This window comes from Saccostrea cucullata, unplaced genomic scaffold (genome assembly GCF_032062105.1).
Source record: "Saccostrea cucullata isolate Sc308-1 unplaced genomic scaffold, CSIRO_AGI_Scuc_v1 ctg1057, whole genome shotgun sequence".
Taxonomy (NCBI): Eukaryota; Metazoa; Mollusca; class Bivalvia; order Ostreida; family Ostreidae; genus Saccostrea; species Saccostrea cuccullata.
In genome coordinates, this window is record NW_026934218.1 from 17,048 (window position 1) to 29,218 (window position 12,171).

General features: G+C 34.0%; 3 protein-coding genes across 4 annotated transcripts; all 3 read right to left on the reverse strand.

Annotated features, from left to right (window-relative positions):
* LOC134240211 (C-type lectin domain family 4 member A-like) lies at nucleotides 1-1,424 on the reverse strand. Its single transcript, XM_062722311.1, has 4 exons — nucleotides 1,421-1,424; nucleotides 1,080-1,247; nucleotides 745-921; nucleotides 1-272 (listed from the first exon to the last, which is right to left on the reverse strand). The coding sequence occupies exons 1-4, from the start codon at nucleotides 1,422-1,424 to the stop codon at nucleotides 58-60; spliced, it is 564 nt and encodes a 187-aa protein (XP_062578295.1). The 3' UTR covers nucleotides 1-57.
* Nucleotides 1,425-4,167: 2,743 nt separating this feature from the next.
* Nucleotides 4,168-9,704, reverse strand: LOC134240206 (uncharacterized). Of its 2 annotated transcripts, none has more exons than XM_062722308.1 (4): nucleotides 8,794-8,924; nucleotides 7,556-7,954; nucleotides 4,445-5,392; nucleotides 4,168-4,304 (listed from the first exon to the last, which is right to left on the reverse strand). In XM_062722308.1, exons 2-4 carry the CDS (start codon nucleotides 7,947-7,949, stop codon nucleotides 4,225-4,227), a joined length of 1,422 nt encoding a protein of 473 aa, XP_062578292.1. In that variant the 5' UTR covers nucleotides 7,950-7,954; nucleotides 8,794-8,924; the 3' UTR covers nucleotides 4,168-4,224. The 2 variants fall into 2 exon arrangements, with proteins under 2 accessions (XP_062578292.1, XP_062578293.1); XM_062722309.1 differs by lacking the exon at nucleotides 8,794-8,924 and adding an exon at nucleotides 9,443-9,704 and having other exon boundaries at nucleotides 4,169-4,304.
* Nucleotides 8,794-9,372, reverse strand: LOC134240212 (uncharacterized). Its single transcript, XM_062722312.1, has one exon. It carries the CDS (start codon nucleotides 9,370-9,372, stop codon nucleotides 8,794-8,796), a length of 579 nt encoding a protein of 192 aa, XP_062578296.1.
* Nucleotides 9,705-12,171: the final 2,467 nt, after the last annotated feature.

Consider the following 12,171-nt stretch of genomic DNA (forward strand, 5'->3'; position numbering starts at 1 on the left):
AAAAAATGATATTTGAACATATATCGTAATTCACACACAAGAATATAAATTAAACTTTCACATTTCGCAGATGTAAGCGAATTCGGAAATACAGTTACAGTTGTATAGACCATATTGGTGAGTGGATTTGTGTTGAAAGCATCCACATAATTCATGTGTAAAATTTGGCTCGCGAGGATACCACAGGGTCGAATTTATGTCAACAGACTTTTTATTGGTCCATTGCCAGACGCCATCTTTATTTAGATCCTCCAATCCAATCCAGTAAAAAGCTGTTTAGATTAAAAAGAAGAAAAGCTCCGTTAACTTTCAAATAACTTTGCTTTAAGTGTTACTGATACATGTATACTAAAATATAATCAGAGAAAATCAATACATGTATGCATTACCCTGATCTTATGTATGTAAGGTACGAAAATATGAATACATATACACGTCTATGTGTGTTTTTCTCAATTTAGTTTTGATACTTTCTATTTGATAAAAATGTGTGCAAATTATTGCATTTCATAAAATATGCCTACATGCAAGTCTTTGTTATTTACATGCACAAACCAATTGCATTCAAATATTACAAAAAAAATCCCCGAGATATATTTACATAATGGAACTTAAAAGACCAACACTTATAAATATCATAATCCGAATCATCAACATTTTTTGTAATATATATTGTCAAAATCATGAAACTTATCATAAATGATAGAATAAAAAAAATCGGACAAAAACTGTCAAATAACTCACTGTTGTAATGAAGAATGTTTTGAAAATTTTGTAATTTCTCAGCAGAATCTAGTGTAATGAGTTGACTTCCTTCCAGCATACATTTTTCATTGGCATCCTTCCAGTTTAAAGCATTCTCGTAAAGCTTGAAGCAGACGTTGATTTCAGTAAAATATTTGTACCGGTGATCGTTGCAATCTACAATAAAATGAGATATACATGTAATCTAAATTTCATTTATTCATAAATATAATATTCAATGCATTCCTTGAAATCCTTAAATATCGAAATATTTCTTTTTAACAAATTTCAAAAAATTGATTAAAATATGACATTGGTCTAAGTTTTTTGCTTACTACTTTCATCCGAAAGTGAAAGTTTTGAATAGTATTGAGCTCCGTTCATTATGGTGAATGCTTTTCCTTCCGTTTGTTTGCGTTTATGACAGTAGCACTCCGACTCTATATGTGTGAATGCCAAAGATTTACCAATCGTCTTACAGAACCGCCCACATGAAGAGGCACCTGGTATACTCAGGTGTTTTATCGTCACATCAGAAGAATTGCAAATATCTTGTCATCAAATCTTTCATCTCTCTTCAAAATTTGAATCAGCTGGCATTCTTAAAAATATTGTTCATTTGATCGATTTTTTTTATACATGTATATGATATATTATTTATAGTTTTAATTCAGACCCATAGGAAATTGTGTTTTCGGCATACATTTTGCTCTAATTGTTTATTATGGCCTAAAATATATAATCACACACTATATAATTATGTAACTACATCAAACATCAAACACACAGGGTTTGTATTTATACTTTAAAGCAATAATTTACGGTGAAACTTTGCGACATACCAGAAGGTTCGATTTTTAGATTATTTTTGAATTATCAAGGAATAATTTCTACAAAAATAATATGAAAAAAAAAATCGGCAAAAAATTCGAAAATATAATGTAAATTTTTATATAAAAATACATTCAAAAATTTGAAATAAAAAAAAATATTACAGCTTGAAGTTAATACATGTACGTACTAAAAAAATACTTTCATTTTCATAGTTACAAATTTGTTACATGTATCATGTAAAAAAATAAATTTTAAGTTGACTTTATTTTACAATATTTTTCCCCTTGGTTTTAGAACTTGAACTCACGAAACATTTAATAAAATAGTGTACAATTCCTGAGAAAGATTTACATATGGTATTGCTTTTAAAAGGGTTTTTAAAAAAGGCTATGAAAATCCATTTCAGGAATAAAAACTTACCAGTTGCACTTAAAAACGCAGCTCCTGAAATGATGACACTAAAAAAATCTATTCATATTTCTAAATTGCAGAATAAGTGAAATATAAACGTTCGTGTTGAGTAAAAAATTCAAATATGTATTTTTTATCTTTTCAAAAATGGAAAGAATATAAATATTGATAGAGAAAATGCAAATAGGAAATTTTACCGAACAAATACACATCAAATGCATTACTTTTATTGTTAACAAAAGAACAATTGTTGGAATAGTCTAGCTTTATTTATCTCATTCAAAAGCATTAAAACTGTTAGGTCGTTTGCATCCATTAATCCACTAATCAAGCAAAGTTAAATGTTTACCGAAGGTAAATTATCCATTGTTGTACGGAGATTTGTAATTTGTATTCAATATTTTGTTTCAACATATAATATTTAAAGCACAACATTTAAATTATACTTTCCCCCAACTGCATTGATTTTCTATTAATACAAAAGTACATGTGTATGCATATTTGAATAAAATTGTTTTTGATAGGAAGTTCCGAGATTTTTTGTGTTTTTTCTTCAAAAACAGGCTTTGAATTTATAGGGGAAAGTCCATCTCCCACTATCTAAGTAACTCACGTATCTAGAAGCGTTTGTCAGGCTTGGGACGAAAACAATGCTGCAAATGGAGTTTTATGAAGAGACTAACTTTTACAATTTAAACAGAGACAAACTCCAATCACTAAAATGTAAAAGTCAGCATTTATGTAATACCTGCTTGTTTACATATTATTGAGATCTAAATAACCTTCCACTTTCTTCCTGGATAAAAATCACAACTCCATATTTGTGTGAATTGTCATTTATTGAAAATGACAATGAGTATTAAATAATACAATAAATGGGGAGATCAAAAAACCTTATACAAATATTCTTTTACATAAACAAGTAAAGTTGTATAATGATCTCCCCTGTTACATGTCAAAATAATGTACGAAATAACAGAAAAAATTGTAAAACATATATACATTACAAGCAAAAAGTTGGCGTTCAAAAATAAAAACAGAAGGCCCCACACAACGCACTGTTGTGTTTTAAGAAAAGAAGATAACATTAAATAATCAAACATGTTTTACCATAAACATAAATGTTTGATATTTGACTGATGGTGAAAGCTGGGGAAGGTGGGTGGGTGATTTCTTAAGTAGAAAAATTTAACGTGTTTTTGTTTTCCCTCTAAATCAGTGAAGTGGCGCTAATCTGAGACACAAGAAAATACACGCTTCTGATTGGTTAATGTACACAGGTTTGGCTAATTCCCCGATAGACGCCAAATACACATACACATGATATGTTTTGATTTTAAGAAAACAAAAAACCATAAAACACATGATTACATAAATGCTATTATTTGACAATAATGCTGTATTATGTAATACCTGCTTGTTTACATATTATTGAGATCTAAATAACCTTCCACTTTCTTCCTGGATAAAAATCACAACTCCATATTTGTGTGAATTGTCATTTATTGAAAATGACAATGAGTATTAAAGAATACAATAAATGGGGAGATCAAAAAACCTTATACAAATATTCTTTTACATAAACAAGTAAAGTTGTATAATGATCTCCCCTGTTACATGTCAAAATAATGTACGAAATAACAGAAAAAATTGTAAAACATATATACATTACAAGCAAAAAGTTGGCGTTCAAAAATAAAAACAGAAGCCCACAAAAGGCAAACCACGTTTGCAAAAACGCCAACCAAAGTGGACTAGCCATCTAAGGGTAGACCACACAAAATGCACTTATGATTTTGGTATGCAGACAAATATCAACACTATTTTGACACATAGTTTTTGTAAATCTTAACATACAAGAAAAAAAAATGTAAACAGTTAAACAATTCACTCTGTAAAAAAGGATAATTAATCCAGATGTAAATTTTTGGAGACTAGCTTTCACAACATTGCATTTTGACCCATACATTACATTATTTATAATAGCAAAACATGAGAACCAGCAGGCACAGCTGGAAAATTTGGGACTAGGTTAATACATGGCAGTACACATATCTGTGAATAACAAGGCAAAAAACATTTTCCAAATATAAACATCACTATGTATTTACATGAACACCTGTTTGCACAGCAGTTCACTACTGACCTGTATATAGTTTAAGACTCCAGCAGTTTACTTCTGACCTGTGTATAGTTTTAGTCACATAGCAGTTTACTTCTGACCTGTGTATAGTTTCAGTTGCACCACAGTTTACTTCTGACCTGTGCACTTGTAATAATTGGTTTTTTCAATCCCCTAGCAGTTAACTTCTGACCTGGTGGATTGAAAAAACACCCCGTTTAAAGTTCTTGCATATTAGTAGTTAACCTGTACTTACTTCTTATTCCAAGAAAGATATTTCTGCATTTTGATAAAGTTTCTATATTTTAAAGCTTTCGAGGCGTACATACTTACGAATGGCATCTGAGTTCCATCGGCCCATTTTTTGAATACTGTTTTCCGAAAAACCTAACTTTGCAGCATGTGTAGCTGCTCCTATCCTGAAACTATGGCCTTTGTACAGAGCAGGATTGAGACCAATGAATTGAATTGTATTTTGAAGATGTTTTGCTACAAACGAATATGGGACTGGTTTCCCCCCAATGAACTGGTAAAGAGGCCCGGTGTGATGACCAAACATATTCACATATTCATACAAGGCATTCACGGGGCACATGATGTTGTTGTCTTTTAAGGCCTTCAAGTGGATCTGGAAGAGGTCCTTTGTTTTATTTGTTTTAAAGTGTTTTAAGACAATTACAACTTCGATGGGTGAGTTCTCATTTAGGGTAAATGAAATATCTTCTCGTTGGATGACTGTGCTAGCTAGACTTTTTGCCTTAACTACTACTTCCCCTAGCCGTAAAAATGCATTGAAAGCAAGAAGAAAAATTGACTTTAAAAGAATTCTTTGATGCTGATTCAAAACAGAGCACTGAAGCCCTTGAATTAACTTGTGTAAAATGGGACCTGTGATTGGTAAACGTGAATCTTTACACGGGGCTGAATGGTGACAGCCTTGCATGACCTTTTTTACCAGAAATGTATCCGATGGGTCTGTTGTGCCTAACAATTTATGTACATAACTAATTGCTGATACATGTGTTGCAATGCTATTTGGAGAATATCCGTTGTCAAATAGGTAAGAAATAAAGTTACATAATGTAGATGGTGAGACAGGCAAGAATTTGATGGAGGGAAATGTGCTCACTAGCATGTCCCATGATCTTTTGTAGGCTGCGCTTGAACTCTTTGTAAGAGCTTTTGACAGAAGATTGCAAGCTGATGAGTTCAAATGTTCAAACTGGCTTGAGGGATTTGTGTCGGCTGGCGGGTTAAGTGAGGTGCAGACTGGAAAGCTGCCTGAAATTGAAAACGGGAGAGGCGATCAGCAGTGATATTATGCTTTCCCGGAATGTGTTTTGCTCGGAAATGAATGTTGTTTTCTAAGGTTGCTAAAACTAAGCGGCGCACTAATCTCATAATTGTTTTGTCTTTTGATGTTTGTTTGTTAATGATTTGTACTACTGCCATATTGTCAGACATGAATAGGATTCTTTTATTTTTGATTTTGTTCCCCCATATTTCTATAGCTAGTACAATGGGAAATAACTCTTTGACTGCTATTTGACAATCATTTTGTAAAAAGTCCCAGTGAGATGCAAACCACTCATTACCTAAAATCGCCGCAAAGCCCAATGACCCTGATGCATCTGTGTAAAGGGTAAGGTGATCTGTGGACAACCACTTTTGAGGAAGAAAAACTGACTTCCCGTTAAAGCAGCTTATGAAAGACAGCCATGTTTCCATATCTGCTTTTGTTTCCCTAGTTAAGTGAATGTGTGTTGCAGGTTCAGTTACTGCACAAGTTAGATCAATCATGCGTCGGAGAAAAGCACGCCCTGGAACCACTACTGAGCACGCAAAATTGAGTAAACCAATCAGAGATTGAAGTTCACGTAATGTAGTTTGATCTTTTTGTAAAAGTTCTACCAAATGCATTTTAATCTTGTTAATTTTGTCCGCTGGTAGCCGTGCTTCCATTTTGTCGGAATCAATTTCAATACCATAGATTATAATTTTTGTAGTTGGAGTCTGTGTCTTTGACATTTTGATAGGGACACCAATATTTTTGCACAGAAAGAGGAAATTTGTTATGTCATTCTTACAGCTTTCAGAGTTCGCAGGTCCAATAAAGAAGAAGTCATCCAGAATGTGTGACATTCCCCCAGCCCCGAATTTTGACTGTAGTATCCACTGTAGAGCTACACTGAATTTTTCAAATATCTGGCAAGAACTACTTGCCCCCATTGGGAGACATTTGTCAAAGTAATATTTTCCTTGCCAAGAAAACCCTAGTAAATGATAATCTTCTGGGCAAATTGGAATGATTCGGAATGCATCTTCAATATCGGTTTTTGCCATCAGGCACCGAAGGCCATGAGTTTGCACTAAATTTATAATCCAATCAATTGAGTCATAATGAACTTCTGAATTTTCTTTTGGAATATGGGTGTTAACAGAATTTGTTTTTGGATAAGAAAGATCATGAATAATACGAAATTTTCCTGGTTCTGATTTTGGTATGACACCTAAAGGGGATGACACAAATGGGTCGAAAGGAGGGTTTGGGAAAGGTCCTGCTATACGATGGAGCTCAAGGCCCTTTTGTATGTGATCTTGTATGATTTCTGGGTGATTTTGAGCTGATTTATGGTTTTTTGACAAAGATGCTGTAGGAGTGTTTTCACATCCCAGGGAAAATCCGAAACTGAAACCTTTTACCAAATAATCTCTCAATTGGTCATCGTAACCCCTTAAATGGTCATTTAGTTTGTTTGCCTTTACTGGGGTTGGGTGAGGTCCTATCATGTTCAGATTTTTCTGTAGATTTACATTTAATTTTGGGGTGATTACCTCTACAGGCTTGGCAAATGTGGGTGAATGGACAGGGGGTTGACTTACATTTGTTACCTTGGTTATAGGCGAAGCAGAATCTGACCCCACCGATTCTCCCCACCTGTTTCCCACGAAAAGGCTGCCCATTAGATTGTTTTGTGGAAACAGCTAATGATTTACCACGTAGTTCCTCCACTGGCTTTTGCCATGGAAGGTCTACTGTCTCCCTTAACTTCCTGAAAGACTCATCGTATGATCGCCACGCTGAATCCCCATGAAGTTTTTGTAGCTCCCTTATGAATGACATGTACTTAAGCAGGTGGGGAGCCTCAGTGGGTTTCTGTTGTATAACGATACACGTAAAAACCAGAAACGCATCTGTCCATTGGTTGATGGACAGAGGTGTTTTAGACTTTTGACTATGTTGCAAATTTATTACCCCTGGTGTGATCAGTAAGGTCACTGGGTCTTCCTCTTGGTGCGTCAAGAGACTACGCAAATCTATAAATTCATTTGACCATATTTTTGACTTAATTTTGTTAGGTACGGTTGCACCAAGAGGAATGCCATCAGTGATTGATATGTAATTACTTGTGTTTTTATTGGGTGCTGTGCCTGCTGGCTCACCTTCAAATATCCTAGATACCAGTTGTGACACTGTTGCTGTTGTGTCAGCTTGTGACCCTGAGGTAGCATCTTGTGTCGCTGATGTAGACGCTTGTGACCCTGCTGTAGAAGCTTGTGACCCTGATGTAGCAGGCTGTGATGATATTGAAGCTGTTGTATTAACCTGTGATATTGCCGTTGATGCAGAGGTCTGTTCCTGGTTTTTTTCTTCACCAGTCGACTGAGGTTGGTGCAAACTTTGTTGCCGTAGGATCTCTGCGGCAAGTTTTTGATAGTCAATGGGGACTTGGTCTGGTTTTGTGGCCCCCGAAGCTTGATTTGGCTTCCGACGTTTTGCGGATGGCGCATCCATACCCTGGCCGTCTGTCTGTTTGGAAGTCTTTTTCCTAGGCATGACTCCTACAAAATGACTTCACTGTTTTAATACACTATGATATGTCTAAGCTAACCTAAGATGTGCCTTATATATAATAAGCCAAACAGATATTATTTTTTCTCAGGACTTAACACATCATTCTCAGTGTGTGTCAAGTCCGATATATCATTGATAACTAATCAAACTTGATATTTCTATCTCTACATAAATTTTGGAACCATTGGACTGCATCTGTTATTAATTACTCAACTCAGATTTATGCACCCAGATGTTTGAGATCAAAATTTATGTAAACTTTACTGCAAATCACAAAATATTATATGCATTATGCATATAACATATAGGCAACATCAATTGTGACAACCAAAGCATATTGCTTTAATTGTATGACTACCAAGTACAGTAATAAAATCAATTTTCACAGTATTCTACATCAAGTACACGCCATGAATCTCTTAACATACTACTCATAGAGAGACTAATACATTTGTATGAATAAAACTAATGCACACTACTCTGCGTGTGACTCAACTGATGCACACTACTCTGCGTGTGACTCAAGTAATGCACACTACTCTGCGTGTGACTCAACAAATGCACACTACTCTGCGTGTGACTCGACTAATGCACACTACTCTGCGTGTGACTCAACTAATGCACACTACTCTGCGTGTGGCATAACTAATGCACGCTACTCTGCGTGTGACTAAAATAATGCATAATACTCTGCATACGCTTAAACTGAATCAGACTACTCTGCGTGAGATTAAATTAATGTACACTACTCTGCGTGTGACCATACTGAATTCTGACATGTAATAGAGTTACAGATCTATAGTTAATATGATTAAAAATCACTGGCTTATCTGGAATGGTGAAGAACTGCAATACGAATGCTGTGGAGGTATTTTTTCATGTGCCTGGATGTTCCCTCTATGTGTACACCATCACGACCAAGATAAGACAGGTCCGTCCAAAATCCACGATGTTGCCAATAATAAATGTTTTCTAGGGTAGCAGTTCCTTCCTTCAATTTATTGTTAACGTATATGACGTCTTCGTTATACCCTGGTCTGGTCGCCCATGGCTGTCGACGTAACAATTGACCCACTATAACGTTTTTGATTCCCACGCCGTCACGTAAATATTGGGCATATGAGAGTAAATCTGTCACCACTTTGTGGGGTTGTACCCGGCATAAATCGTTGCCGCCCATTTGCAGAAAGCACACATCGGGGGGAGGTTTGGGGAAATTAGTGAATTCCGCGCACTGTGCTAGACGTTGAAAGGTTAGCCCCCCTCTAGCTTGAAAGTCCACAAAATATCGTGTATTATCTAATTGTAAATTAGCATAGTTTTCATTAGCTGCGATAAATTCACCTAACCGGCGAATGTATGAATGTCCCATGATTCGAACATGAATCTTCGCACCTTCCGCCATCGTGTTGTGGGCTTTTTGGACGGAGCTGTCGAATCCTGGATTCGTTAAAAAGTCACCAATAAGAACTTACTTCACTGTCTAGGTCTACCAGAATCCAGATAAAGCTATTTACTGATGGTCTACTATAGGAATCATACAATTCCACAGGAAAACATGGTGATTTCTTGATTTCTTAAGTAGAAAAATTTAACGTGTTTTTGTTTTCCCTCTAAATCAGTGAAGTGGCGCTAATCTGAGACACAAGAAAATACACGCTTCTGATTGGTTAATGTACACAGGTTTGGCTAATTCCCCGATAGACGCCAAATACACATACACATGATATGTTTTGATTTTAAGAAAACAAAAAACCATAAAACACATGATTACATAAATGCTATTATTTGACAATAATGCTGTATCAAATGTAAAAGTAAGTCTCTTCATAAACTCAAATATGAATCTACGTGTTCAAATACAGATATTATTCCAAGCTTGAAAATATTTTTACTTTTACAATCTTATTCACATTATATTTTATCACAATCTTTATGCTTACACTATATATGTGTATGCCGATTGATTAATGACTACTTTTATGTTCTTTAGCGTATTCTTCTTTATTTTTATGTTTTGAAAACATTTTCTATGGTATTTATTTCCACATGTCCGGGTTGTAGTCCATATTACTGGCTTTCATGTGTACGAGAATTTATCAGTTTCACACCTGAGTTTATTTTCTATATAGTTTATACTTTAATTGGCTTTTATTTTGTTTTAAGTGAAGTAACAGTGGTGTACAGTTATTTGTTTCAATAAAAAAAGTTTCATCCATATCAACTTTACTGTATATTTCTTTCCCGCTTGCACCCGAATAATGCAATAATCTGCAACGGTATCAATCGCTTTGTTTTGCTCTTAGGAAATGGAACTGAAGCAAAAATAAATTCTTTGGTCTAGGTTGTTTTCTGGTCACTGACGGAAAAACCCAAAATTGCGATTGCAGTCAAAGAAATTTATATGAATTTGGTTGTGCATTATACAAAATTTCAGTGAATAAATGTGCAAGATAACGTCAGACTACACATTTATTTTTCGCGGTAATCATTTTTACAATTTTCTGATGCCGCCTCCCACCCCTCCTCCATTTCTGAAATAACTTTCCGTGGTGATTTGCTAGGGCGATTGTTGCCCTATTTTTTTTACTTATTTGTTTTTAAATTTCAGAATTTATAAGAAGGGCGGATGTTGCCCCATCTTTGACACTGTTTAGGTCTGACATACGCATTCTGTTTACTGTACATTTTTGCGTACCTCATTGAATATTATTGTGAACTTAAGCTTCTATGATGTTTTTGCTATATACGTTTGTTTCTATTACGTAATGTGTTTAATTGTATTGGTATTGACAACTATACTATGTGTTGACATATGTTGTTTGCTTTGTCATTTGTTTATTGATAAATTACCATTCAAATTGCAACACTGCCTTTTCTTTTGTGTCAAACAGAGCACCGCTATATCAGGTATCCATAAAAATCCTTCGTCCCCTTGTTACTTTCTCTGATTTGAAAAGGCGTTGGCTTTCAGTTCTTACTTTCATTTGAACTCACTTTCTTGTGAAAAAATATAACTGCATGTGGGATATATGTAACTCAATAAAGGGGATTTTTTTTTATTTTTAGAGGTGTCCATCTTTGCTCAGTGAATTTGTGCAAACATTAGTGATAATTATGTGTTTCTATTTTGATCAAAATTTAACTGTTGTTTTCATCGTCATCCTTGTCATCGTTTTTGTCGTCTCCATTTTCATCTTTATATATTTTTTTCATAGTTTCGGCTTCTCAAGAATTGAGGAGCCGATCATTGGTTATAATAATATAATAATATAATAATATTATGATAATATATAACAATTATAAATAATTAAAACAAATGGTTTTCTGATGGTTGATGTTACGTGGCCAATTTGAACGAAAAAAAAAATAGAATGAACATTTTCAAACAAAAGCGCCTAATTATTATCATGAATAGACATTTTTCTAAATAAGTAATAACTAAATTTATATTAAAAAACTCAAAGGGGTTATTTGTTTTCTTTCCTATCTTTTAATGAAGGAGAGTTTTTTTCATTGATGGGATTTTGTATTCATAAAGAAACCACTAATTTATTTTTCTTTTAATTATATTAAATCCTTTAGTTCGTCATTTTGAATAACGTCAAATTAAAATGTTTAAATGTATGGAACGTTAAATTAACCTATATTTAAATATGTATACCTATCTTCAAATAATTGTACCTCTCTTCAAATGAATTGTATATATCTTGAAATTAATTGCACTTATCATTAAATCAATTGTACCTTCGATGTATCTTTAGAGGAATCAGAGATATGTACAATTAGATTACACCCATCTTCAATTCATTTGAAGATAGGTTCAATTGATTTGAAGAAAGGTACAAATACAATGAATTAAAGACTTGCACAATTGATTTAACGATAAGTACAATTAACATTGAACTTATCTTTAATTACTAAAATATTAGCAATAGTAAGTACTCTCTTTTTCATACGTCATTTCCGGTATAATATGTTTTTGCTCACTTATTGGAATACGTGTGTTTTAATAAATATATGATGTTTATTACACATTTAAAATTTACCTTTATTTCTTCGTTCATCCTCGTTGTCGTCGCTCGTTTTCCTCCATGTTAAAAATTATCTCATTATTTTCTACCACACAAAACGAATAGAACCTAGGTATAATTGAATTCTACTTATCATCAAATCCTTTGTGGATATGTCTTAATTGAACCTA

Excerpts from the sequence above, each read along its gene's own strand:
- LOC134240206 (XM_062722308.1), bottom strand. The coding sequence starts at position 7,949 with ATGCCTAGGAAAAAGACTTCCAAACAGACAGACGGCCAGGGTATGGAT. Across the intron at positions 5,393-7,555 it reads GGTATCTAGGATATTTGAAG|GCAGCTTTCCAGTCTGCACC; the intron begins GTGAGCCAGCAG and ends TTTCAATTTCAG. Across the intron at positions 4,305-4,444 it reads ATGGAACTCAGATGCCATTC|GTCAGAAGTTAACTGCTAGG; the intron begins GTAAGTATGTAC and ends TCAATCCACCAG.
- LOC134240212 (XM_062722312.1), bottom strand. The coding sequence starts at position 9,372 with ATGGCGGAAGGTGCGAAGATTCATGTTCGAATCATGGGACATTCATAC.
- LOC134240211 (XM_062722311.1), bottom strand. Across the intron at positions 922-1,079 it reads TTCACTTTCGGATGAAAGTA|ATTGCAACGATCACCGGTAC; the intron begins GTAAGCAAAAAA and ends ATTTTATTGTAG. Across the intron at positions 273-744 it reads AAACATTCTTCATTACAACA|CTTTTTACTGGATTGGATTG; the intron begins GTGAGTTATTTG and ends TAATCTAAACAG.